This window comes from Canis lupus, chromosome 18, assembly GCF_011100685.1.
Source record: "Canis lupus familiaris isolate Mischka breed German Shepherd chromosome 18, alternate assembly UU_Cfam_GSD_1.0, whole genome shotgun sequence".
In the NCBI taxonomy this organism is placed as follows: Eukaryota; Metazoa; Chordata; class Mammalia; order Carnivora; family Canidae; genus Canis; species Canis lupus.
Genome location: NC_049239.1, coordinates 17,105,382 through 17,132,803, shown reverse-complemented (window position 1 = coordinate 17,132,803; position 27,422 = coordinate 17,105,382). Strand labels below are relative to the sequence as shown.

The 27,422-nt window shown below is 42.4% G+C and overlaps 2 protein-coding genes across 2 annotated transcripts in view; one reads left to right on the top strand and one right to left on the bottom strand.

The window, feature by feature from the left end:
- Positions 1–6,368, bottom strand: part of DNAJC2 (DnaJ heat shock protein family (Hsp40) member C2) — a 35,018-nt gene extending 28,650 nt beyond the window's left edge. The window contains 2 exon segments of the mRNA XM_038562778.1: positions 3,820–4,010; positions 6,124–6,368. Coding sequence (XP_038418706.1) covers positions 3,820–4,010; positions 6,124–6,187 — 255 coding nt within the window. The 5' untranslated portion in view covers positions 6,188–6,368.
- A 4,996-nt stretch (positions 6,369–11,364) lies between these two features.
- PSMC2 (proteasome 26S subunit, ATPase 2) lies at positions 11,365–25,035 on the top strand. The gene is made up of 12 exons (XM_038562780.1): positions 11,365–11,584; positions 13,414–13,451; positions 14,021–14,102; positions 14,895–14,994; positions 19,568–19,699; positions 20,143–20,215; positions 20,610–20,705; positions 21,339–21,503; positions 22,290–22,377; positions 24,281–24,483; positions 24,587–24,683; positions 24,772–25,035. Exons 1-12 carry the CDS (start codon positions 11,515–11,517, stop codon positions 24,927–24,929), a joined length of 1,302 nt encoding a protein of 433 aa, XP_038418708.1. The 5' UTR covers positions 11,365–11,514; the 3' UTR covers positions 24,930–25,035.
- Positions 25,036–27,422: the final 2,387 nt, after the last annotated feature.

Below are 27,422 nucleotides of genomic sequence, written 5' to 3'. Positions count from 1 at the left end.
GTCTCCTCAAAACACTAGCATCTTCTATTTTCTAAATTTCAACTGGATTATCTTCATCTGTATAAAAGATGATGTTAGCTTTTTTTTTTTTTTTAAAGAAAGATTTGATCAATTTGAGAGAGAGAGAGAGAGAGAGAGAGAACACCCATGAGCAGGGGGGAGGGACAGAGGAAGGAGAAGCAGGCTCTCTGCTGAGCAGAGAGCCCAATGGTTCTATCCCAGGACCCCGGGATCATTACCTGAGCCAAAGACATCAGCCAGGCGCCCCCATTAGCCCTCATCCTTAAAAACACTTCCATGATTTCCCTTTCCAGCTGCTGCTCTGCTCTCTATTTCTCTGCTGTCAATGAAAAACTTCTTGAAAAACCCATCCCCATGTTTTACCCCCCAAACCACTGCACTTTGGTTCTGCTCCATCCGCTCCCACCGCGGATGTGGTAAGGCTGCTCTCTTCAGTATGAATTTCCGGAGACCAAATCCAAGCTCACTCATCTGCCCTCACTTGACTTCAGCTCTAAGTGGCAGCACAGCAGACTCCTTCCTTGAAATATTACCCTCCTCTAGTGTTTCTGTGATTCACTGTTTTCCTCCCACATTCCAGTACCTTCTTTCAGCTGCTCTGGCTTCTCCAGGACCTACAAGGCTCAGTTCTGGGGTTTCTCTTGTCTATAATTTAGTCCTTGGTGACATGAGCCAGTGCCAGGCCTAGAATACAGTCCTGTGTATGCTTATGACTCCTCAGTTGACTTGAGCACAGACCTTTCCTCTGAGCCCCAAATGCACAGAGCACCTCTAACTCTCGCTATTGCGGGCCTCTTACTCTCTAGTGTTGCAGTTCACCACAGATGTCAAGCTCTTTCTCCTCACGTACCGTTCTCCCCACCTAGCACATCCCCCTCTCTCCATGTGGCTGCCATCTTCTCATCCTTCAGTCTCAGCTTGAATGTTATCACCTTATTTAGAATAAACAACCGTCTCTCCCCATCTCTGTTCCTTCGTGTTCCCTCTAGGGTACTTAAAAATTGTCATTGCTTCAAACTCTCCAATGCCTTTCCAGTGACTATTGTTCCTTACCTCCTCACCACGCCCTTATACACTATTCCACCCATTTGCCTTCTTTAGTTCCTGGCACACTTCAAACTTCTTTCTGCCCCTGCACAAGCTCTCTGCCTGGAATCCACTCACCGATTTTTGTGTGTCATTCAGGTTTGATCTTAAATGTACTCCACCAGCCTTCTCCACCCACTCAGTCTAAGCAGTCACCTGGACACTCTACCCAGCACCCTATTCTACTTCTTTGCCTAGCACCTGGTGACCATGTCCTTGATGGTTTGCTTATCATCTATCTCCTATATAAGCCACGTGGAAGCAGTGACACTGTCTTGTTCATCAGACTCCTCAGCTCCCAGAACAGTGTCTGACACGAACCAGATGCTTGATCCCTGTTTGTTGAAAGAAACAATTAACTGAACCATTGTATGGACCTTACTACCTTGTTCTGACGTCATCTACTCTTTTCTGTATCAAAGATTTTCTCCATCATTCTTTTTCCCTTGTAGACCTCAATGGTCCCTGCCTTTCTCTCAAGTTAGTATTTTCTCTACATCCCATTTTTAAAAGCATATTTCGCACTGTCTCCACTTCATCACCTTCTAATCACTCAACCCAATGTATGGCAACCCAACCGCTTGCCATCTCAACCATTTTACTGGAACTGCTTTCAATGTGGCCACCTGATGTTCATTTGCCAAACCCGTTGACTTTTATTATTATTCATGTTACGTGATGACTGATCTCTCCAAAGCAGTGACACTGGTGACTGTTTTGTCCTTCTTGAGACTTACCCCTCTCTTAGTTTCTGCAATAGTCTAGTGCCTGATGTTTAATATACCTTTGTTGAACTAACAAATGTCTTTTTGTTTTCTTTCTACCTCTTTCACCCTTCTTAGTATCTTTTGCTGCTTTTCCTCCTCTGCCCACCCCTTAAATATGCAGGCTCCTCAATGTTCAGTCCTTTTCTTTTAAAATTGATACGGACAGTATGTGAATCAGCTAATGTTTTGAGTGCTTATCTACTTTTCTAAGCACTTTACACATACACCTCATTTAATCCTAACAAGCTAGGAGATAAGAACTCACTATCCACTATCTGTTCAGTATTTATCATGTGTCAAGTACTACATTAAGTGCTTTATATGCATCACTGCATTAATCTTTGCTATATTCCTTTGAACTGTTAGCAATCTCTCTTTTTTAAAAGATTTTATTTATTCATGAGAGACAGAGAAAGAGAGGCAGAGACACTGGCAAAGGGAGAAGCAGACTCCATGCAGGGAGCCCGATGCGGAACTCGATCCCGGAACTCCGGGATCACACCTTGAGCCAAAGGCAGATGCTCAACTGCTGAACCACCCAGGCGTCCCAAGCTGTTAGCAATCTCATTGCACGAAACAGATTTGTCAACTCTCCCAAGGTCCCAGTGCACTAATGGGCAGAACCAGATTTGAATTTTGACACTCTTAGTTCTACAGTATATATACTGCATATTGTATACTTAAACTGTATGCTACCTACCTGCCTATATCCTTCTCCTCAGCTGATGTCACTCAATTCGCCCAGTTTCAACTACCACCTACGACTTACCAAAGACTTGCAAATGTTTTTGGCTTTATCCTCCTTTCGGAATCACAGACTGATTTTTTTTTTTTTTTAAGATTTTATTTATTTATTCATGAGAGAGACACAGAGAGAGAGAGAGGCAGAGACACAGGCAGAGGGAGAAGCAGGCTCCATGCAAGGAGCCTGATGTGGGACTCGATCCAGGGTCTCCAGGATCACGCCCTGGGCTGCAGGCAGTGCTAAACCTCTGCGCCACCGGGCTGCCCCACAGACCGATTTTTAACCACCTACTAGAAGATTTCACCAGTATTTTTACTAGAACATCAATTTTGACAGAGCCAAACTTGAACACAAACACCATATTCCCCACAAACTCCCTTTTTCCTACATCCCAATTTGGTGGCTGGCATCACATTCCAGCAGGTCATTCAAACTGGAATGCTCAGAGGTCTTCTGAGTACGTCTTCTCTAGTGCCACACAGCCAAGGTCACCAAGCTCTATCAAGTCTACCTCCAAAAAAAGCACATGTTCCCTCTTCCTCAAAACCCGGGCATAAATTTAGCTCAAGTATGCATTCGCAGGCTTGGATTATCGCACTAGCCCTGGAACAGCAAACGATTCACTTCCCCTCCAGCCCTGCTCTCCCTTTTCAAGCAATTTTCTGTACTGCTAGGAGAATTACTTTGCTAAAATTAGCTTAGAAACTTTTGATGACTTCCTACTGCCCTGAAAAATCAAATCTGAGTTTCTTCCTTAGCATGGCATAAAAAGGCCACTACAACTACAATCTGGTCTAGAATCTTGTTTTAGGACTAATTTCTCACGACCACCATTCAAGCACCCTACCCACTCTACTCTTCACTAGTCCCCAAAGAGGCAGTATACATTCTTTTCTCCTGTGTCCTTGCAGATCTATTCCTTCTACCCAGAACACCCTTTCTCCCTTCTCTGCTTAACAAACTGCCCTTCATCCTTTTAAGGCCAGCTCAAACATTACGCTTCTGTGAAAATGTCCAGAATTTTTCCAGCAGAGACAGTATCCTATGATGAGTGCTATCCTACTCCAAGCTTAACAATAAATGGGTGCTCAATTATGGTGCTCTTGTTGAGCATCTTAACTTAGTGTCAGAAAACTTATGGGAAAACCTCCTACACTTAACAAAGCATCTGACTGAACAAAAGATTCAGATATTAAATACCTTCCAGTCTTTGGGATCAAGTGTTTTCAACATGGGAAACTCTTCTAATTGCAATTCTTCATCTTCTGATTCCTCTGATAACTCTTTCTTATCCTCCAGTTCCTGAAAAGAGGCAGAAGCATTTCTGTTTCTCCTCTTAACAAAAGCTTCAAACCATCTTCCCACAGGTTCAACTTGACAGAGTGTTGAGGCTGTGATTGAAAGCGTTAAGAGAGGCTTCAATGTATTGCATGGAATAAATCTATTTCAAGGCAATATAAGATTAAAACAGAGACAGCATCAGAATATAATTTAAAGACCATCAACTAAGGAAATAATTACACTACAGGGATACCTGGGATAGTGCAGGTTTGGTTCTAGACCACCACAAAAATGCAAATACTGCAAAAAAAAAGGTGAATCTAATATATTTTTTGGTTTCCCAGTGCATACAAAAAATTATGTTTTACACTAGATTGTGGTCTATTAAGAATCCAATAGTATTACGTGTAAAGAAAACAACGTATATACCTTAATTTTAAAATACTTCATTGCTAAATAACGGTAACCACCATCTGAGCTGTCAGGGAGTCATAATCACTGATCTCAGATCACCACAACAGTGTTGAAAAATTTAAAAGCCTCTATTACCAAAATGTGACAGAGACACAGAGTAAACAAACACTGCTGGAAAAGTTGTGCAGATAGACTTGCTCCACACAGGACTGCCACAAACCTTCAATTTGTTTAAAAAAAAAAAAAAAAAAAAAAAGGCAGTATCACCCAAGCACAATAAAGTGCCATAAAACAAGGAATGCCTGCAATCCAGTAAACATGAGGGCTAGCAATAATCATTTCCTAGTATTTACAGAATATTCAATCAACCTCTTCCAGTTATCAGACAAATATTCAGCAATATCAACAATGAATCAAAACTTTCCTGAGAATGTAAGAGGAAGGTGAGGAACAGGGAAGAAATGCTGCCAACTGCTTTACTTTCAAATCAATAATTGTTAAAAAAAACAAACAAACAAACAAATGATAAACTGTCCTAAAAAACTATCATCAAAAAAAAAAAAAAAAAAAAGGTTTTCTGAAAACAAGTCAAAATACCTTAATTAAAACCTCGAATTCAGGTAGCTTTTAAAAATGTTAAGAATTTGCTAGCAATGGTTTGTCCTGGAAGACAGCTCTCCAAGCAGCTCATGAGGATCTACTAAGACAGCGACGCTACAGTGAAACTCGCTCTAGATGTGAAGTGAGCAGCTCTGGATTTCGTCTAGGTCTGACACTCGGGGGCTGTGGAGAATGAGCCAGAGATGTACTGCAAAACCAGAACGGTATCTATCTTGCATGGTTCCGTGTTAGACTGAGTGACAAACCACACTTTGAAAACCACAAAGTGTCCTATCAGAGCAAGGCGTCCTCGTCATTCCTGAGAAGCAGGGATAAATCACTGTACGTGCGTATATGAGCAGTTCAAAAAAAGGGTAATCTGAGTCAGGAAAGGAAAACAACCCCCCAACACCACTTTGATTTCATGGGTCCGTATGACTGCAAAAAGCTTCCCTGTGTCCAGCAGTCAGCAACTCCGATCCAAGTCTCCCCTTGTACCCGATGCCCACAGCTTTCTAAAAATAAAAATAACTGATTTTTTCGTGCTTTAGTTGCTTGGGAAATTAAGCGTTCCTGTCCCCTACGGAGGAGAGGATTCAACACAGAGTTCGAGGAGCGCTGGCTGCGCAGCACGCGCCGGGGCTCTAAGAGCCTCCTCTCCGGAGCTTTCCCTTCGGGCGCACGCGGACTCCGGCTTCGGCGGGCGGACGCCGCGCACACCCCGCCCCGGGGCCGGCTGTCTGCGCGGCGCGGGTCACTACGGGGCCGCGGGAGGCCGACACGCACCGACCCAACGGCTCCCGCAGCAGCGCGGCCGCGACCTGTCCACGCCGAGGGGCTGCGGGGAGCGGCGTCCGAGTCCTGACACTTGGGGAAACAAAGCCGCCGCGAGCGCGGGGCCGGAGCACGGTGCGCAGCGGCCGAGCAGCGGGGGCCCGCGCAGCCTGCCGCCCCGGCGCCGACACGCTCAGGGGCCTCCTTGGGGGCCGCGGGCTCCGCTGCCGACCCGGGAGTCAGCAGCCGCCACGCGGGGACGACGCCCCCTCCCTCCCTCCGTTCAGCCGGGGCAGGATTTCTCCACCGCCCGCTGCGAAGAGGCCCCGGCGTCCCGGCCCCACGCGCCGGCCGCTCGTCGCCGGGGCCGCGCAGGCGGAGGACGGCGGCAAGGGCGGCCGCGGCGGGACGGAGCGGGGCTGGGCGGGCACGTACCCGAGGTCAGAGCGTGGCTGATGGCGGTGCCCTGGCCGTCCGCGGCGCTCGGCAGGAGCAGCATGATGGCGCCGCGGCCCGGGCGCAGGGCGCTTGGCGTCCTCTCCGGCTCTACCTCTCCGTCCGAGCCTCGCGCCCTGGCTCCGCGACGCCCGGGAGCCGGCGCATGGAGACGACCGACAACTACTTCCGGGATGGACCTTTCGCGGTGCGGCGGCCGAAGCCACCCCCGCACGCCGCGCCAACGTGGGCGGCAGCCCGGTCCGGCCGCTGTCTCGGTCCGGCTGGGGACCAACGCTCACAAAACAAAGGTTCCTAGACGCCTCCGTTCCGCGGCGAAAAGGAGTCTTCTCCACCACCAGGGGCTATACCCGTGAAGCAGGATTTTCCCAAGCGGCTCTTAAAATATTATTTTTAAATCACTCAGTTAGCCCGAACCTAACCGATGATTTTTCCAGTAGCTCTACTCCTAAGAATAGAAAATGAAAGGATATGTACAAATTAGTGTTGAGAATTATTGTACTCTACATCTGTGGAGAATTTTGTACCTACATCTGTAATGTCTTTGCATCTACCTAAGTAATGTCAACTAAGGACGCCTGGGTGGCCCAGTGGTTGAGCATATGCCTTCGTGATGCCCAGGGCGTGACCCCAATGTCCTGGGATCGAGTCCCACGTCGGGTTCCCCACAGGGAGCCTGCTTCTCTGCCTGTGTCTCTGCCTCTGTCTCGTGAGTAAATAAAATCTTAAAAAAAAAAGTCAACTAATGTTTGTTGCGATATTACTAAGTTATTTACCTGTGTTGTCTCATCTAAACCTCATAACATTTAGTGAAAATCACCTCCTCACTGTTAAGATTCTATTCTAAAGCCGGCAATCTTTTTTTACTCTGCTTTAAAAGCAGGAAGTTTTTTGTTTTTCCCAAGATATTACCAATTATAGGGCCCTGGAACTTAGTTGTTTAATGTAAAAATCAGTTGTACTCCTACTATAATTCCTTCTGGGTGGGGATCCCTGGGTGGCGCAGCGGTTTGGCGCCTGCCTTTGGCCCAGGGCGCGATCCTGGAGACCCGGGATCGAATCCCACGTCGGGCTCCCTGCATGGAGCCTGCTTCTCCCTCTGCCTGTGTCTCTGCCTCTCTCTCTCTCTCTATCATAAATAAAAAAACAAAAAAAAATTAATTCCTTCTGGGGGGATCCCTGGGTGGCGCAGTGGTTTGGCGCCTGCCTTTGGCCCGGGGCGCGATCCTGGAAACCCGGGATCGAATCCCACGTCGGGCTCCCGGTGCATGGAGCCTGCTTCTCCCTCTGCCTGTGTCTCTGCCTCTCTCTCTCTCTCTGTGACTATCATAAATGAATGAAAATTAAAAAACAAAAAAAAATTAAAAGATTATTTATTTAAAAAAAAAAATAATTCCTTCTGGGATTGAGGTCAAACACAAGAACTAGCAAAAGGGAACCAGTACATGAAGAGTCACCCCTCTCTCCACCGCCACCAGCCACGTAGCAATACCTGGAATAGGTTGAGCAAAATCAGAGAATCCGTGTGTTACAGAATACCAGATGTTAAGAGCTTTATTCTCTAGGAATGATATTTTCACTGTTAAATAAGTCGAATTGGCCTGCTGTCTACCACATGATGAAAATGTCACTTCAAATTCGACATTTCTAAAAAAGATTGAGAGACAGAGAGAGAGAGAGGCAGAGACGCAGGCAGAGGGAGAAGCAGGCTCCATGCAGGGAGCCCAACGTGGGGCTTGATCCCAAGTCTCCAGGATCACACCCTGGGCGGAAGGCAGACACTAAACTGCTGAGCCACCCGGGCTGCCCCAAAATCAACATTTCAAAAAGTAAGTTAATTATCTCCCCCTAAACCACCTCCTGACCCTTTTCTTTATTAATATAACCGCTTATGAAAAAAAAATCTTTAAGGGGCACCTGGGTGGCTCAGTTGGTTAAGCATCTGCCTATCGCTCAGGTCATTATCTGAGGGTCCTGGGACCCGGCCCCAGGTTGGGCTCAATGCTCAGTGGTGAGTCTACTTCTCCCTCCCGCCTCTCCTTCCCTTGCTCATGCTCTGTCAAATAAAATCTTAAAAAAAGAAAAAAGAAAAAAAAATAAAACAGGAAATAGCCTGACTCCACTTTAATTTTTTCTCACTCCTACCCCATCCTTTTTTTTTTTTCACACCTACACATCTGTTCTTACAGTTTCTCTAAGGTCATATGGGATTTTTCAAAATTGTGGTAAAATACACATAGCATGAAATTCACATCCTAACCATTTTTTAGTGTACAGTTTAGCGTTAAATACATTCATTTTGTTGTGCAACCAATTGTCAGAATTCTTTTCAACTTGCAAAACTGAAACTCTAGACTCATTAAATAACAACTTCCCATTTTGGCCTCCCTGCAGGCTCTGGCAACCACCATTTTAACTTGTCTCTAAGAATTGTTTTCTTTTTAAATATTTTATTTATTGAGAGAGCATAGTATGCGCACACAAGCAGGGCGAGGGGCAGAAGTGGCAGCAGCAGACTCCCCGCTGGCTGAGCCGGGAGCAGGGCGAGGGGCTCCATCCCGGGACCTTGAGATCATGACCTGAGCCAAAGGCAGCCACCCAGGTGCCCTGCTCTAAGAATCTGACTACTCTAGGTACCTCATAGAAGTGGAATCACTTGCAAGACGCTGTCTTTTCGTGACTGGCTAATTACCTGGCATAATATCTTTACAATTGTACTATGTGTCCGAATTTCTTTCCTTTTTTTTTAAGATTTTTTTTACTCATTTATGATAGACATAGAGAGAGAGAGAGAGAGACAGAGACAGAGAGACAAGAGGAGGGAGAAGCAGACTCCATGCAGGGAGCCCGACGCAGGACTCGATCCCAAGATTCCAGGATCGCGCTCCGGGCCAAAGGCAGGCGCCAAACCGCTGAGCCACCCAGGGATCCCAATTACTTTTTTTTTTAATTTTTAAATTTTTATTTATTTATGATAGTCAGAGAGAGAGAGAGAGAGAGGCAGAGACATAGGCAGAGGGAGAAGCAGGCTCCATGCACCAGGAGCCCAACGTGGGACTCGATCCCGAGTCTGCAGGATCGCGCCCTGCGCCAAAGGCAGGAGCTAAACCGCTGCGCCACCCAGGGATCCCTACTTTTCTTTTTAAGGCCAAATACTATCTCACGGTATGTACACTTTCCTTACCCGTTCATCTGCCTATTGGGTTGCTTTCACCTTTTGGCTATTGTAATGCTGCTACGAAAATGGAGATATAAAATTTTTTTGAGACCTGGCTTTTGGTTCTTTGGAGTATATCCAGAGCTGAAATTGCTAGATCATAGGGTAATTTATATTTTTAATTTTTTTTTTTTTGAGGAACTGCCATACTACTTTCCAGTTATATCTCTTTTTATTCTCACCAACAGTAGGGAGGGGTTTCTTTTCTTCACATCCTCCCCAACACTTATTTCCTTTCTCCTCCCCCCTCCCCCCTTCCCCCCCTTTTTTCGTAGTAGCCATTCTATTGGGTGTAAGGCGGTATTTCCCGGTTTGGATTTGCATTTCCCAGTGGCTGGTGCTGTTGAGTATCTTTTTCACGTGCTTGCTGGCTATTGTATTTTTTTTTAAGATTTTATTTATTTATTCATGACAGAGGGAGAGAGAGGCAGAGACAGGCAGAGGGAGAAGCAGGATCCCTGCAGGGAGCCCGACACAGGACTTGATCCTAGGTCTCCAGATCACACCCCGGCCTGAAGGCGGCGCTAAACCGCTGCGCCACCCAGGCTGCCCTGTATTTTTTTTTTTGTTTGTTTTTAAGATTTATTTATTCATGAGAGAGACACAGAGAGGCAGAGACACAGGCAGAGGGAGAAGCAGGCTCCCTACTGGGAGTCCGACGTGCAGTCGGATCCCGGGACCCTAGGGTCACGCCCTGGGCCAAAGGCAGGCGCCAAACCGCTGAGCCACTCAGGGATCCCCTATTGTATATCTTCTTTGGAGAGATGTTTGAGTCCATTGCCCATTTCTAGTTATTTTTTCTAGATTTTATTTACGTATTTGAGAGCAAGCAGGGGAGGAGCAGCGGGAGACAAGGCGATTTCATGCTGAGTGCCTAGCTCATGCGAGACCCCACCCTGGGGCCCTGAGAGCATAACCTAAGCCAAAATCCAGAGTCCAAGGCTCAACCCGCGGGGCCACCCTGGCGCCCCCAACGCCCCTTTTTAAAAATGGGGCTGTCTGGGGATCCCCGGGTGGCGCAGCGGTTTAGCGCTGCCTTCAGCCCAGGGCGTGATCCTGGAGACTCAGGATCGAGTCCCATGTCGGGCTCCCTGCATGGAGCCTGCTTCTCCCTCTGCCTGGGTCTCTGCCTCTCTCTCTCTGTGTATCATAAATAAATAAAATCCTTTTAAAAAACGAGGCTGTCTCTTGTTGAATTGGTTTTTCATATATCCAAGATATTAATCCCTTATGGGATTTATGACGTGCGGATACTTCCTCTCACCTGCAGGTCACAGTTTCACTCTATTCGCTGTCAGGCTTTTCATTTCCAAACTTACAGTTGTTTCCTAACTACTCACTTCTGTTCATCACCTGATTTTTTTAAAAGAAAATTATATCATTTATTATTTGTCATTCATTCATTCATTCATTCAGTCAGTCAGTCAGTCAGTCATTCCTGAGAGACACAGGGAGAGGCAGAGACCCAGGCAGGGGGAGAAGCAGGCCCCCGCGGGGAGCCCGACGTAGGGGCCCGATCCCGAGACCCCGGGGCCCCGACCCGAGCCGCGGGCAGGCGCTCGACCGCCGAGGCCCCCGGCGTCCCTAACTTCCTTCCAACGCTGCGCTCTGCCGCAGCTGCCCTGTACCTGAGCACGGGCCTCCCCGCTCCTGACAGGACGTCCAAAATTCCAGACTGTTCACCGCCTGCCCACGCGGACAGCGAACTAACGAGAGCTTCCGCTCCCCTCGCGGCTCCGCCACTCGCTGCGCAGCCCGCGCGCCACAGGCTGAGTTACGGTAACGTCCGGGTGAGGTAAGGGCGGCCCGGGGCGCGGAGCGGTCACCCCAGGCGCCCCGCAAGGCAACGGCTAGACGCGGCGTTGAACGCGGGGACGCGGCCGGGCGGGTCTCGGAAGCTGGAGCCCGGGCCCGCGCCGCTCGAGGCCGGGGCCCACCCGCGTGCCCCACACCGAGCAGTCGCCCCACGGCGCCCACACGCGCAGGACGCGGGCGCCTGGCGTCCGGCCACCCGCTTCCGGTTGTCGTGCGCAGACCAAAACGGTCCCCCGAGCCCGGCTTACTTCCGGCCCGGAAGGGAAGGAGCGGCGCCACCGGAAGCGGCCGAGGTGCTGTGTAATCCCCGCGGAGCCCAGGCCCTCGGAGCTCCGAAAATGCCGGATTACCTCGGTGCGGATCAGCGCAAAACCAAAGAGGACGAGAAGGACGACAAGCCCATCCGAGGTCAGTGGACACAGGCCGGCGCCCGCGGGCCCGGGAGGGGGGCGCGTGCGGGGCGGGCGCTGCGTCCCTGCGGCCGCCGCCCCAGCCCGCCTGCCTCCCGCGCGCCCCCCGTGCGGCCCCGCGTTGCGCTCCGCCCCGCCGCCGTGGCCGCCGGGGCCTTGGGGGCCTTGGGGCCTTGGGGCCTTGGGGCCTCGCGGGCCTCGCCGGTCCTCGCTTCCCCGCTGGCGGCGCTCGGTCCCCGCGTCCCCGCCCCCCGCCCCAGGGCACCGCGCGCCGCCCCGGCGCAGCCCGGACCCTGACACGTTGTTTTCTTTAAAACCAAAACAGAACCGTCCTTTGACCGGCTCGTATTCGAACAGGTCAAAACACTTAGGGCGTGAAACGCAGAACACTGAGAAGTGCCTCGTCCTCGGCCCCGGCCAACCATTACTCACGGAGGCAACCGGTGCTGCCATTTTGCGTAGATCTCTCTAGACCTTGTCTGTGCGTCTACAAGCGCTTGTTTTATTTATTTTTACATACATGTAGCATACTGTACGTCTTGCTCCCCCCTCCCCTCAATCTTAGGGCGTCTTAGGGATAAGCTCATACCGTTATAAAGTCAGTGATGTCTGCCTGCCTGCATCTGCATACTTTCCCACTTCATTGGATGAGCAGTAGAATAGATCTGATTAGTCCTCTCGGGGCGCCAGGGTGGCTCAGTCTGTTAAGTATCTGCCTTCGCCCCGGGTCCTGATCTCAGGCTCCCCGGATCCAGGCCCCTGTCACACTCCCTGCTCCGTGGGGAGCCGGCCTCTCCCTCTGCGCCTCCCTCTGCTTGCGAGCGCGCTCTCCTTCTGTCAAATAAATAAAATCCTTAAAAAAAAACAAAAAAAACAACCGCTTGTTGATGCACATGTATATTTCTTCCACTATGATGGCCATTCCAGAGCAATGAGTAACTTTGTTCCTATTACTTTTTTTAAAAAAAGATTTTATTTATTTATGAGAGAGAGGCAGAGACACAGGCAGAGGGAGGAGCAGGCTCCATGCAGGGAGCTCGACGTGGGACTCGATCCGGGTCTCCAGGGTCTCGCCCTGGCCTGAAGGCGGGCTAAACCGCTGAGCCACCCAGGCTGCCCTGTTCCTATAACTTTTACCGCAGGCACAAACACAAGCTTTGGAGTAGATTTTATTTATTTATTTATTTTTTAAAATTTTTATTTATTTATGATAGGCACACAGTGAGAGAGAGAGAGGCAGAGACACAGGCAGAGGGAGAAGCAGGCTCCATGCACCGGGAGCCTGACGTGGGATTCGATCCCGGGTCTCCAGGATCGCGCCCTGGGCCAAAGGCAGGCGCCAAACCGCTGCGCCACCCAGGGATCCCTGGAGTAGATTTTAGAGGTGGAGTTGTCATTTTGATATTGGGAAATTACTCTCTGGCACTTCTGCCAACAGTGCAGGAGATCATGCACACCAAGCCGCCCCCCCCCCCCCCATTTCTTCCCCTTTTAGTCTCTGATTGATTGATTTTATTCATTCATGAGAGACAGAGAGAGGCAGTCACAGGTAGAGGGAGAAGCAGGCTCCCTATGGGGAGCCCAATTCAGGATTCCATCCCACTGAGCCACTCTAGCATCCCTATGTTACACACTTTGTAAAAATCTGCCTTGACCAAATTAGGTAAAAGTTCCTTGAGTCCAGAAACTTTTTGTTGGTTTTATTTAAATTGTTACAACTTTGCATACTTTTTGTCACTCAATAAATGCAATTTAAATTGAACAGAAAATAACTGTCATCTTTAATTTCCTCTTTTTGAAACTAATATATTCATTCTCTTATTTTAGCTCTGGATGAGGGAGATATTGCCTTGCTGAAAACTTATGTAAGTCCTTTCATTGTCTACCAAATATAGATGTTTTATGTTGAAATAAGAACTGTTGTTGATATTATCCTTCCAAAATAATTCAAGGACAGTGTCTAGCAGATTATAATAATCCTTCCTGAAAGAAGTTAGGTATCACACTTTCTCTCTAGATTAGATCAGAGAGTAAATATTCCTGCATGTTAAAGCTTGTACATGTGGTAATATATTGAAGAATATTTGAAATAGTTTTCACAAGTGTTTACTACATTTAAAATGTATATAACTGAACTAGATCTGAAATGGAAAGTTTTAATGCATAGAAATGAGCTTGTAGTTGTGGTTAATTTCAGGCATGATTTTCATTTGTTAGTTTGCATAATAATGGAGTGTTGTCTGGGGGGAAAATACTGGTTTAGAAATACCTATGAAAGATAAGCTCAAAAAAATAGAAAGATAAGCTCTCTCTACTTCCACTTCACAAGGGTTAGGTCAATAATAGCTATTAAAATTGTAACTTAAAAGTTTCTGTCTGCAGTGTAACAAATTGTTGTCTTAATGTTCTAATTAAAGTGATCTTTATTTCCTAGGGTCAAAGCACTTACTCTAGGCAGATAAAGCAAGTTGAAGATGACATTCAACAGCTTCTCAAGAAAATTAATGAGCTCACTGGTATGTATTTCTTTATTTTTATCTCCTGTCTTTAAATGTCATGTGTTAATTATATCAAAATAGTTTAAATACAAATGTTACTCTTTCATGAATTGCAGATTTAAAAAATTATTATCCTTCCTCTCTGTTAAGAAAGTAGATCTCCTTTAATAATTTTTCACTACCTCTTAAAACCAAATTCAGTGTTTAAGTAGTTAAGCAACATCATCCTTTATTTATTTATGTATGTATGTATTTATTTATTTATTTATCTATTTATTTTCCAACATCATCCTTTAAACAAGTAATGTTTATGTTGGTCAGAACCATGTTCGGTAAACTAATAAACAAGTAAAAATTTCTTAGTGAATAAAAATGTGGTCTCACATGGTATTGCTTGAAGTATGTGGGCTGTTGCTTAGCCGTTGGAAACTTTTCTACTTAGTAATTTGAGTGGTGAAGTTTTATAGTTGACCTGCACAAATTTTTCAGATATGGTGTTGAATTTTGGCTTGTGGCTACTTTAGGGTGGTGGTTTTCAAATGGGGTGATTTTGTCGAGTGCCAAGCTTCCTTCAGGACATTTGGCAATGCTAGAGATACTCTTGATTCTCATGACTTGAGGGGGAGGTGGTGCTGGTGGTATCTGGTGGCTAGCGGCCCGTGATGTTCCTATATGAAAATGCACAGGACAACTCCCACAACAAATTATTCAGTTCAAAATGTCAGTAGTGCTGAGGTTAAGAAAGCTTGCTTGCAGGTGATGCATTATGTTCTGGTGAATTTTGTTACCTTTTTTTTATGTTTTATGTAGGTATTAAAGAATCTGATACTGGCCTGGCCCCACCAGCACTCTGGGATTTGGCTGCAGATAAGCAAACACTGCAGAGTGAACAGCCTTTGCAGGTTGCGAGGTATGGATAGCATGCTGGACATTTATTTTTATCTATACTTCCAAGCACTTTTTAGATCTAGGATATAATGCAATAGTTCATAAAAACGTTTTATTCCAAATTCTTTTTATTTATTTTTATTTTTATTTTTATTTTTAATTAATTAATTAATTTATTTATTTATTTTTATTCCAAATTCTAACTACATAAAGATTTCTACAGAATTATCAGGGATTAAATTTTATGCCTTCGACAATTATTCAAGAAGTAGGTGAAGACATAATCATATGAAAGATTCAGATGGTACAAAAAGATGAGATGAAAATAGCTAAACCTCCCTTCGCATTTTCACTGTCCTATTGCCCTTTCCTCAGCTGTAACTGGAAATAGTTTGGTCCTCTTAGTCCTTCCTTGTATCTTCATATGTATATTTATGTGCAAAGGAGCATATCCTGATATTTTTTTAAGGACTTCTTTTTCTTGTTTCTCTTGTTTTTAAAAAATTACTCATCTGTAGATTTTGATTTTCAGTTTGTTACTTTACATGGTGCTACCTGAATGTTTATGTTAAATGTTTCTCTGTGTGTGCATATACTTCTGTAGTGTAGCTTATTAGCAGTGGAATTGTGAGATCAAAGGCATTTATGGTTTTGAAAATCTGGAAAGAGGTGGTTTGACCAGTTTACACTCCTTAATATGAGGTTTTGAGGCAAATGCCTGTTTGCCTGATTAGTATAAGATACATGATTTTCTGTTTTTATGCTTTTACCATTTGGGGGTAAAGAAATCTCATTTTAATTTGCATCTTCTGATTGCTAGTATGACAGCTTCTTATACTTACTAAACATTTGTATTTCTGTGTCCGTTCATGTTTTGTTCTATTGGGTTGTTTCTTGTGAATTTTTAGGAGCACTTTTATATATTGTATATATTAATCTTTTTTCAATATGTTACAAATATCTTTTCCCATTCTATCATTTGACTTTTCACTTCTCAGTACCTTTTGTTGTATTAATGTTTAAAATATTTAGGAGGTTAATAAAATACATGAATATTTTCATTATTAATTTTGGTTTTGATTGTTGCTCAAGAAGGCTTAATTGGCCCGATCCAAGATTATAATCTCCTGTGTTTTATTCTAATCATTGAAAATTTTGTTTCAGTTTTACGTCTTTACTATAGCTAAAAATTAGTTTTCCTTTCCTCTTTTCCTTCTATCCTCACTCCCTTTTTTCTGTCTCTCCTTTGCACTTACTGGTTTATTTTTAAGTTTCATCGTGGTTTTATTTATTTTTTATTTTTTTATTTTATTTTATTTTATTTTATTTTTTTCATCGTGGTTTTAAAGAATTAAATAATTCTAGGGCAGTAGCTGTCTTTCCCAATTCCTCTTCCCGGAAGACACCTATTTTCAAAATTTTTAACTGGTTATTTGGTTTCTAACTTCATGATTCTTACACAATTCTTGTATATTGTAGATTACATCTTTTTTTCTTTTTAATTTTAGGTATTTTCTGTTGGCTTGAGGATTTTGTTTTGTTTCCTCTGCCTTCCTCCCAAAGACATACCTTTCCCATCCCTACATCCTCCTAATATAATTACATTAAAATTTTGGTTAGAGCAGTAGTCATTGTTTTTGTTGTAACTGTGGCTAAGTAATGCTGTTCACAAAGAGGCAAGTAGTAAAACTGTGATTACTTTTTCTTTCTTGTACCACTTTCTGTTTTCCTTGTCATAATTGTCTTATTTTCTCGTTTGCCTATGTATGTAAAAACTATTGGGTTGTTTTCTATGTATGTAAAAACTCAATCCTCCAGTTTTTCCTGATTGTCTAAATTGCTCTTCAGATGCGTTAGGTCCATCAGGTTTTTTCTCATGTATGCTTCAGGTGCATCAGCTGTGCCACAGGTTCTCTCAGGTCCATCTTCCTGAAGAAGTCTTTCCCAGCACCTGCCGACCCACTTCGGTTTGCACTGTGGCCTATTGCACCTGCTACATCACAACCATCCTGGAGCTTTCTTTGCCTCTCTCCTGTTGCTTGCATAGGAGTTTCTCTTTTTGGTTTACTTACACTCGCATTAGGTGAGCTCTATTCTTTGGAGCTCCCTGAAAGAGGTGAGTTGGGAGGCAGTATTTTGAGACCACATATGTCTGAAAATATCTCAGCTGGTATAAAGTTCCTTCTTCTTCAGAACTTTGAAGACATCATTGAATTGTCTTCCACCTCCCGGTGTTTTTGGTCTGAAGCTGTTCTGATTCCCATTTCTCTATATGTGACTTGTGCTTCATCTGAATGTTGTAATGTCTCCTTGCTCTCATTCTGAAACTTCATGATGACATGCCTCAGTATTGGTCTATTTTCATCCAGGGTACTGGGCTTCAGTGTCCTTCACTGTGGCAGGTTTTTTGGAAATTATTTAATTATTTCTTTCCATTTTCTTGTTTCTCTATCCCAGACTTACAAGCTTTTGGGCCCTTTTGATATCTCTGCTAGTATGCTAGTCTTTTCCTCTGTGTGTGTGTGTGTGTGTGTGTGTGTGTGTGTGTGTGTTTCTCTTTTTGTCTTACTGTTTGTGAGATTTTCTTCACTTTAAGTCCTCTTTTTTTTCCTTCCTGTATTTCTTCCCAAGTTTTTAATTTCTAAGAGCTCTTTATTCTTTCAATACATGTGTTTTGTTGTTTTTCTGAATGTCCTCTATTTTTGAATCATGGTTGTAATATGTTCTCATCTCTAAGGAAATTAATGATAACTGCAAAGTTTCTACTTCATCCAAGATGCTTTTTTCCCCTTTGCTTGTTTGATGTCCATCTTTTGTGCTAGATCTGGTAATCGTACATTGGGATTTGGTTTTAGTGGGAGACTTAAAAGCTGAGAGAAACTAGATTCCTTAGTGAGGCATGTCAGTCGTAAGCTTCACTATAGCTTATGTGATTGGATATTTACTTGGGGAGCCTTCAGTGTCAGTATCTTTAGATCTTTTCATTTGGATGGTCATTTTTCCCAGAGAAGGTTTCAGTCTCCTATAGTATCTAATGTCTAATGTTTGGGAAGAACAGTGAACTAGAGGGCTAGTGAATTTTGGCAACGGGTTCACTTATACTCACCCTTGCCCTCTCCTCTCCCCACTCTCCTCATTTTCAGTAGTTACACCACCACCATCCCACCCGACCCCAGCATTGTTTGATACTTTTGTTTTATTCTCTTCAGATCATTTTCATCACCCCCAAAAGAAACCCCATACCCATTAGCCATCCCTATTCCCCTCTCCCTTCACCCCTAGTAACTATGAATCTCCTGTCTATGGGTTTGCCTATCTTGAACATTTCATGTAAATGGAGTCATACAGTATATGACCTTTTGTTTCTGGATTCTTCCACATAGCATAATGTTTTAGGATTCATGCTATAGCATGTATCAGGACGTAATTTCTTTTTAAAGCCATAAATATATGAGCCAAACTTTCCTGTTTCAATGTCTCATAATTTTTTGATGGAAACTAGACATTTTATTTTTTTTTATTTTTATTTTTTTTAAATTTTATTTATTTATGATATTCACATAGAGAGAGAGAGAGAGGCAGAGACACAGGCAGAGGGAGAAGCAGGCTCCATGCACCAGGAGCCCGACGTGGGATTCGATCCCGGGTCTCCAGGATCGCGCCCTGGGCCAAAGGCAGGCGCCAAACCGCTGCGCCACCCAGGGATCCCAAACTAGACATTTTAAATAATGTAATATGTCAGCTCTGGAAATTAGATTTCTGTTTTCCCCAGGGTGTGTTATTGTTGCTGTTTTTCCTTTGAATTTTTTGTCAGCCTCTTAATAGCCACAACTGGTAATGCCACCTCACAGTTTGGATATTAAACAATTGCCACTGATAGTCACTAACAAATGCCCTGTTGGTAGGGGTGTTCACACAGGGTGAGCTCTGAGTCAGGCAATAAACAGAAGTCCTGAGAATGGAGCTCTTTGGTTAGCTGCCAGACAGGTCAAATAGTGACATGTCCCTTATGCTTGGGCTTTTGGGGAACCCCAAACCCATTCAGGTATCCCCATCCCCACCCTATCAGTAGCTGCTAGGTTACTGTTTTTCACGATTACCATGGTTGCAAGGCTGTTGGCTTTCAAGTCTATTGCAGAGCTGAGGAAAGAAGACGAGATACAGGCAAGCTGGAACACAGCTAGGCTCACTGTTCCTAAAGGGATGCAGCCATTTTTCTTGAATGCACATTCTTTGGATTGTTACCAGACTGTAATTAATTTCCAGAGTTCTGAAAATGATGACCTTGACTGTTTTACAAGATGACTATCTTCTTGGAAAATAAAATGCGGAGTAACTTAAGATACAGAGGAGTACTATCCTAGGAGAGGAATACAGTTATGAAAATCAAGAAATTAGAGAACTGTCTTAATGATGAAATATGTGGTTTAACTTAATTTTTTATAGAAAAGGATTTTTAACAGTGACCTAATTTCTGCAGTTCTGGTTTGTACCTGCTTGTTAGTATCCTGCTTGCCCAGGAGAGAATCTAGTTACTTGAATTCATTATTAGTGGTTTAGTTTCCTGACACTAATCAAGCCTTCTGTTGTGTTAGGTGTACAAAGATAATCAATGCTGATTCGGAGGACCCAAAGTACATTATAAACGTGAAGCAGTTTGCCAAGTTTGTGGTGGACCTCAGTGATCAAGTAGCACCTACGGACATTGAAGAAGGGATGAGAGTGGGGTGAGATTCTATTTGCAGTAAATACTTTCCTTTCATTGAAGATATGACGTCACAACACATCCTTGGCTTTCTTTTGAATGAATGAACTGGTTGCTGCAGAGTACCAAGAAGTACTCCCATAGAGCACTACTATTGAACATCCTTTCTTCTGCATCTGCTGCTTTGCCCTAACCCCACTAGGGCTTTTTGTGAATGGCTTTAATTTTTTTTAAGATTTTATTTTTTTAATTTTCAATTTGTGAATGGCTTTAAATGTCATATTCAAGTGTAGGACTTTAGAGTTGAGTTTGGCAGTCTATTTAAGGTAATGTGGTGTAAGCAGATGAAACACTTGCTCTGGGATAGTTAGGATTAAATAAGTTAATGTATATACAATACATGATAATTAGCCTAGTAAAGTTTTTGAGTACTTTGAGTGAGGATCTTTTTTATTACCTCCTTAGTGTGGACAGAAATAAGTATCAGATTCATATTCCGCTGCCTCCTAAGATTGACCCAACAGTTACCATGATGCAGGTAAGAAAAGAAAATATGGGAGGGAAAAGGAATGACATGACTATGAATACAGTTGCATCCATCTCAAAGAGTTTTAAAACTTTGACTAGTAAACTGTCAATATGTGGGCCTATACTGAAGAGTTACAAAAATGTTTTGAACAATATTTCAATGAGAAAGTTTTTAAATCAATCCTTTTTTTTTAACTGGTTTTTCTTTCACTTAGTGTTGTAACAAGTGATATTGCAAGTGGTTCTAGGACACTGGACAGTGTGTTCCATTTTTACTAAAATTCTTATTTGCCATGAGTCTGATTTTTCTTTTAGCGTATTGGGTCTGCTTTACTGCATAGAACATTTGAACTAGTATTCAAAAGCCTGTGGCTGTGTATTACACATTTTCATCTTTATCTTAGGTGGAGGAAAAACCTGATGTCACATACAGTGATGTGGGTGGCTGTAAGGAACAGATTGAGAAACTTCGAGAAGTAGTTGAAACCCCATTACTTCATGTAAGTAGCTAAGTCCGTGCATTAAATTGCCTGTTATTTGATAGCTTTAAAAATTTTATGTTTAGTGAAAATTTTTGAGGGGGTACAGGATAGAGAGGTGGTGAGCTGGTACATTCCAGAAGAGAGAAAGCAGAAGGATTGAGTGATCTGACCTATTCAGAAACAGAAAGATCTGCTATTTTGAGGGACAGAGGAGGTTGAGGTGGAACCTTTAGCAATATGCTAACTCTGTTATAAGTTATTATAGAAGAAACCATGTGTTTTAATGATACCAAGAGCAAATAGGCTTAAATGGAGTCAAATTCAGCTTGGGAGGATAATGAAAAACTAGGATATTAAACACCAGATAATACTTTTGTTTATTAAAACACTGTAATTTGTTTAAACTGGGGGGAAAATGTTTGTTAAGCCTGGATTGGAGAAATACCTTTAAAAGCTGTTCAGCATTGTGTATTGATAGGAGTCTAGTTTAGATCTCATGTCTTAGAATAAGTAAAATTCTTACTTAGATCAAGTATATAGGTTGTGGACTTAATTTTTATTTAAATATAATATTTATAGATATGATACAGAAGTAATTCTGTGTTTATTATACAGAAGTGATGACTGTAAAAATAATGTTTCCCATCACAGCCAGAGAGGTTTGTTAACCTCGGCATTGAGCCTCCCAAGGGTGTGCTGCTTTTTGGTCCGCCGGGTACAGGCAAGACACTCTGTGCTCGAGCAGTTGCTAACAGGACTGACGCTTGCTTCATTCGAGTTATTGGATCTGAACTTGTACAGAAGTACGTCGGTGAGGTAAAGTAAATTGACCAGAATCTAAGAATATGTAACCCTGTGAAAGATTTATCATGTGGAATAGCAGTTCCTCATTGAAGGATGGAGACAGGATTGGTGGATTGTGAGGAGTAGTTCAGAAGCCACCAGCCTTCCCTTGGTCATTGGAAACTACTGCCTGAAACTTTTAACCAGTATGCTCCTTCTTCAGAAAGATGACCTTTTCTACAGATTTGGTTTCTAAGACCCCAGAAATGTGGTGAATACATTCAAAAGTATACTTCCATTTCAGGGGCAGCATTTCATATTCTACTGAGAGAGAACATAATCGTCTTTGTATGTGCGAGGGTATATACACATCCATACATGTATACATACGTATTTTTTTGTTAAGTCTAGGACTATATCGCATCTGAAACATTAACGATTAATATACTTAGAATAAGAATTAGTAAAAGAGCTGCATTCTTCTATTCCTTGATCAAAACATACAAAGCAAATAGGTGATTAGAAATGCCAAGTGGTAAAATCAGATGCTTTCATTCATTTCAAGTTTAACTGAAGTGCCTTTATTCGACAGTATTCATTTGACCTCTTCAGGTCTTGATGTATTGGCTATTTAATAGGTACAGAATCATGAAATTAATCCTGTTTTTGAAGGTAGTGAGATTCTTCTGATGGAATAGGTAACTTGTTTCTTTTGAAAAAGTTTAGGTAATAATTGAGAATATTGTTAGGAACATTGAAAAGCTTCTTACCATATTTAAAAAATGTTTTAAACCAACTCTGAATTATTTTTCTCATTAGGGGGCTCGAATGGTTCGTGAGCTCTTTGAAATGGCCAGGACCAAAAAAGCCTGTCTTATCTTCTTTGATGAAATTGATGCTATTGGAGGTATGAGTGGTATTTTAGAGAACTGCTTTAGGATTGGTTTTTGTGAACATTCTAACGTAACATATGTAGAGTTCTCTTGGTAATCTTGTATAAAATTTTAATTCCAACTCTTCTATGGGCTCTGGCATGTCTGAGCTACAGATCTAATAAACAAGAGATACACTGTAAAGGAAAAAAATATAGAGCATTGCTATTTCTCAAGTCTTTATACTTTCCTAATTTCATTCACATGACAACATTTTTAACAACTCCTAACTTGGGATATAGCTCACATTTTAACAACTCCTAACTTGGGATATAGCTTCATTTACTATGTCATAAGAAAGCACTGGGGCGGGCATAACTTAGTTGATGGATTTTCATAAAGTATACATAAAATAAATGTCATTGTTGGCTTCATAGATTTGATGAAATACAGTATTAGCAGTGAGATCTAGACAGGTTATTCTAACTATGAGCCACTGTTCACTTGTCTTATAAAGAGAACAGTTCCTGCCTTGTTTATTTCATGGGTTTTTTAGGGGTTTAAAGTAATAGGGGCACCTGGGTGGCTCAGTTGGTTAATAAGCATCCAACTCTTGATCTCAGCTCAGGTCTTGATCTCAGGGTTATGAGTTCAAGCCTTGCATTGGGTTCCATGCTGGGTATGGAGCTTACTTAAAAAAAAAAAAAATTGAGAGACTTTGAAAATTAAAGTGTTCTGTAGGCCTAGTAATAGTTTGAGAGTGATCTTTTTTTTTTTTTTTTTAGGAGGGGAGGGGCAGAGGGAGAAGGAAGAGAATCTCAAGCAGGCTCCATGCCCAGCACTGAGTGTAATGCAGGGCTCAATCTCATGACCCTAAGATCATGATTTAAGCCAAAATCAAGAGTTGGACACTTAACTGTGACTGAGCTACCCAGGTCCTGAGAGTAATAATTCTTAATAACTCGAGAGATATCATATGTTCAGTTATTTAACAAACAAAAATGACTTGAAAACATGGTGCACCCTGTAAGGCTCTTTGAGGACTGCAGTTAGGTTACCTAGGGTCTTGTCTTTACACTGAATGGGTATTGTTGGGTTTGGAAATCTGTGATTAATGTCTCAGAGGGGCATAACGTGACCACAGTGTATCAGTTGTATGTTGTGACTCTGAAGTTATTTATATAGTATTTTTGGAATAAGCCTTCTGATGTCAGGATGCTCTGAAGCGGTGGTTTCCAAAGTAGATTGTGTATAAAGTAGTATTAGGGGCAGCCCGGGTGGCTCAGCGGTTTAGCGCCGCCTTCAGCCCAGGGCGTGATCCCTGCATGGAGCCTGCTTCTCCCTCTGCCTGTGTCTCTGCCTCTCTCTCTCTCTCTGTGTCTCTCACAAATAAATAAAATCTTTTAAAAAAAAAAAAAGTAGTATTAGGGTACAGGAGGGAAACCTAGAATTTTTCTTTATACTTTTAATCTCATTTAAAAATTGTTTTTGTTTTATAATGTATGCAATACATTAATTACAATCATGTAGTTATACAACCTAAAAATGAAATATGTATTTGGAGGCCTTTTGTTTGTTTTTTGCTGTTTTGGTTGAAATGAGAGATTGACATTAATGCTAAGGTCTGCATGTATTTATTCTGTTGCCTTATCCAGGTGTATATATCATGCTGAAAATGGAAGTGTTCTTGAGTGATTTAAAAAAATTCCTAAAAGAGGTTTAAAAAAAAAAACTTTAAAGGAGCCTCTGTTAAATAAATCTATGATGAGTCCTTTTGGAAGATGGACTTTCTAATTAGTTTTGTGTATAGTAGGCTGTTCTTACAGGATGTGCTTCAGAGTGAGCTGTTCCTGATGTGAGCTGAGGCGTACAGTACTTTGGAGTCCCACATAGTGCTCCTCCTGAGTGGACATGAAGAGCTTCTTTCCGTCTTCTCAGGGGCTCGTTTTGATGATGGTGCTGGAGGAGACAATGAAGTACAGAGGACGATGCTGGAACTGATCAATCAGCTGGATGGTTTTGATCCTCGAGGTAACATTAAAGTGCTGATGGCCACTAACAGACCTGATACTTTGGATCCTGCACTGATGAGGCCAGGGAGATTGGACAGGAAGATTGAATTTAGCTTACCTGATCTAGAGGTAAGAAAAGCATTTCATTTTAGAGAATTCAAGAATCCCTACTCTTGAAAATTTTTTTCCAATGATATTTTTCCACTTTAATATTTATCAATTTCACTTTTAGGGTCGGACTCACATTTTTAAGATTCATGCTCGTTCAATGAGTGTTGAAAGAGATATCAGATTTGAATTGTTAGCACGACTGTGTCCAAATAGCACTGGTAGGTGAAAAGGTCTTGCTTGTTATATTTGCTGGTATGTCTATTCAGGCTGCTTTAATAAGCCTGTTGTTTTCTTTTTGTTTGAAAGGTGCTGAGATTAGAAGCGTCTGCACAGAAGCTGGTATGTTTGCCATCAGAGCACGGCGAAAAATTGCTACTGAGAAGGATTTCTTGGAGGCTGTAAATAAGGTCATTAAGTCTTATGCCAAATTCAGCGCTACTCCCCGCTATATGACATACAACTGAGCCCTGAAGGCTTTCATGAAAACACTTTTCATTGGAATCCTAACTTAATTAAATAGACTTGTTAATAACCATTACACACACAAAAATAAAGTGTTTCAAAACTGGATGCTTTTTTCAGATGTCTTTTCTTTGTAGTACAATAGAAGGTGTTACCTGGTGTCGCTAGGGAGAAAAGCTTATTACAATGTATGCGGTGTTTTGATCCACTACCATTTAAGGGTCCCATATCATGAAGTGCTTGTTCAGACCACGTACATTCTAGGCATCTGCTGGCTGAGTGCTGATTGTATCTTCCCATGTGCCCAGTGAGGTGGACCTAATGCATCTTGGTAGAAGGCACACAAAAACTTTCCTACTTCTCACACTTGTAGCAGAGCTGGGATTCAAGTCCCAGTCTGTCAGCTCCACTCCTGTGTTCCTCACCTTCATGCTCTTCCGCCCCCCATCAAAACAGCTCATCTAGGCACAGGACCATGTGTGTCGATGCTTTTTAAAATTTTTTTCTTACCACATTTAAAGTGGAAGAAGCATCTGATATATTATTAGATTTTACTATGTCATTTGAGTTGATTTCAAATTAATCAAGAAGAATTAGTGACTTTTTAATGACCAAAGTAGTAAAGCATAAAGAAAAATACATACACATAATCTAATTTAGAAAATACAGAATTGGTTTCATATAGAAAAGTACTTATTTTCATTTTATAAATTAATGGTTTAAAATTTTGGTAAAGCTTCTGTTAGACTTCTGGTGAAGCGAAGTATTTGTAAAACTAAAGTTGTATTGGATCCTCAGCAGATCTAAAATGCAGCCATCACCAAATCCCCTCCCATCTTTCATCACAGTTAGCCTCCCTGCCCAAATACTGAGACCCAAGCACAATAAGGAATGTTTTTATTGCAGTTCAGTATTCATAAATAAGTAGCAAGAGCTGGATACATTTTAATTGACAGGAAAAAGTTGAAAACATAGAAAATGCTTTAAATGTTGTATTGAAATATTTAAAACATGAACATTTTCAAAGAGAAAAACAAAAGCTTTTCATTCATAAAATCCAATCAGCATTCTTTTCTCTTTTTTTTTTTTTTTGTGAAATGGATCAGAAAGATTTTTCTAAGCCTGCCCTGGTGTTCCATGAGGTACGAAACAGAGCAAGCCACTTCTAGGTGTTATAGAAGGCTTATAATAGAATATACTCCAGTAAATGACTGATGTATGTTTTTGTAATGTTTTAATAAACATAAGCATTTACATCACACTCAGAAGTCTTACCAATTTTTCAGGTATCAGATGCACCAATGTGGGATAACTCAAACTGGCTATGTTGAGCTCACTCAGGCCTAACATGTTACAGGCTCTGAAAAATCTTCATCTGTTACATGATGAAAATCTAACTGGCTACACATCAAACTGACAATTACTTGAAATATTTGAGTGTTTCTGCCCAATACCATTAACCCTATCTAGATTAGCATCTTTGTACTCCACTTTACAAGATAAAATGAACACGCATTTCACCAGTAACCCCCTCCACCTAATCTATATGTGTGTACATATACATGTGTATATGGATGTGTATGGACACATGTATGTTTGACATTCATCAGGGGGCTGATAAAATACAAAGAGTTGATGACTAGAAAAATACTGATGACTACAAATTACTTTCTAATAAGCATTTTAAAAATGTGATTGGATTTATAAAACTTTAATTTCCACAAAGCTCAGGTTTATGTTACATAAGGTGAAATGAAAAGCCTCGTAATGCTTTTTTTTTCAAAGGCAAGATAGGTTTTTGAGATGCTCAAACTTGATTAAATTCAAGTCAGAAAGCCGGGAGGTTACCTGCTACAATGCTGAGCTTTTGAACATTCTATTGTTGGGATCTGAGGGGTTTCAAAGCCATTGCATGCACTTTGGTTGGCTATATGGAGAATTAAGGTAGTACTTTGATCAGTTTTCATACAACTTTTATCAGCACTCAAACCACAATATCAAGAATCTAAACATACTGAATCCTAAAAGCATTCCTGAAAGCTACACTAAAAAGAACCAACAGCATTTTTGCACTCAAACCACACAGTCTCACACCAAGGACATTTTTGAATTTAAAATTTAAATTGATTTACAATCTTTAAAGGGGCAGATATAATAGATAAAACCTTCCCTTCCACGTGCCCTATATTCCCTCTCCCTGACCTCACTCAAGGGCATACAGGACCCCCACCCCCCAAAAAAAAACAAAAACACACCTACCCACTCCATGGCAGATTCTTTGGGTTTGTTACCTTCGCCTTTATCCACACATGAGGGCAAACTCATTTCCTCAAAATGTACCTTTGGAGGCAGGCACCTCCTTTATCTGTTGAACAGGTAAGAATACAGGATCAAACCACATGGAATTGATATTTTAGATGTCACCTGAAAATTAAAATGAGCTACTCACAGGGCTTGCAGAGGATTCATATCCTTTCTTTTTTCTCTGAGTCCCA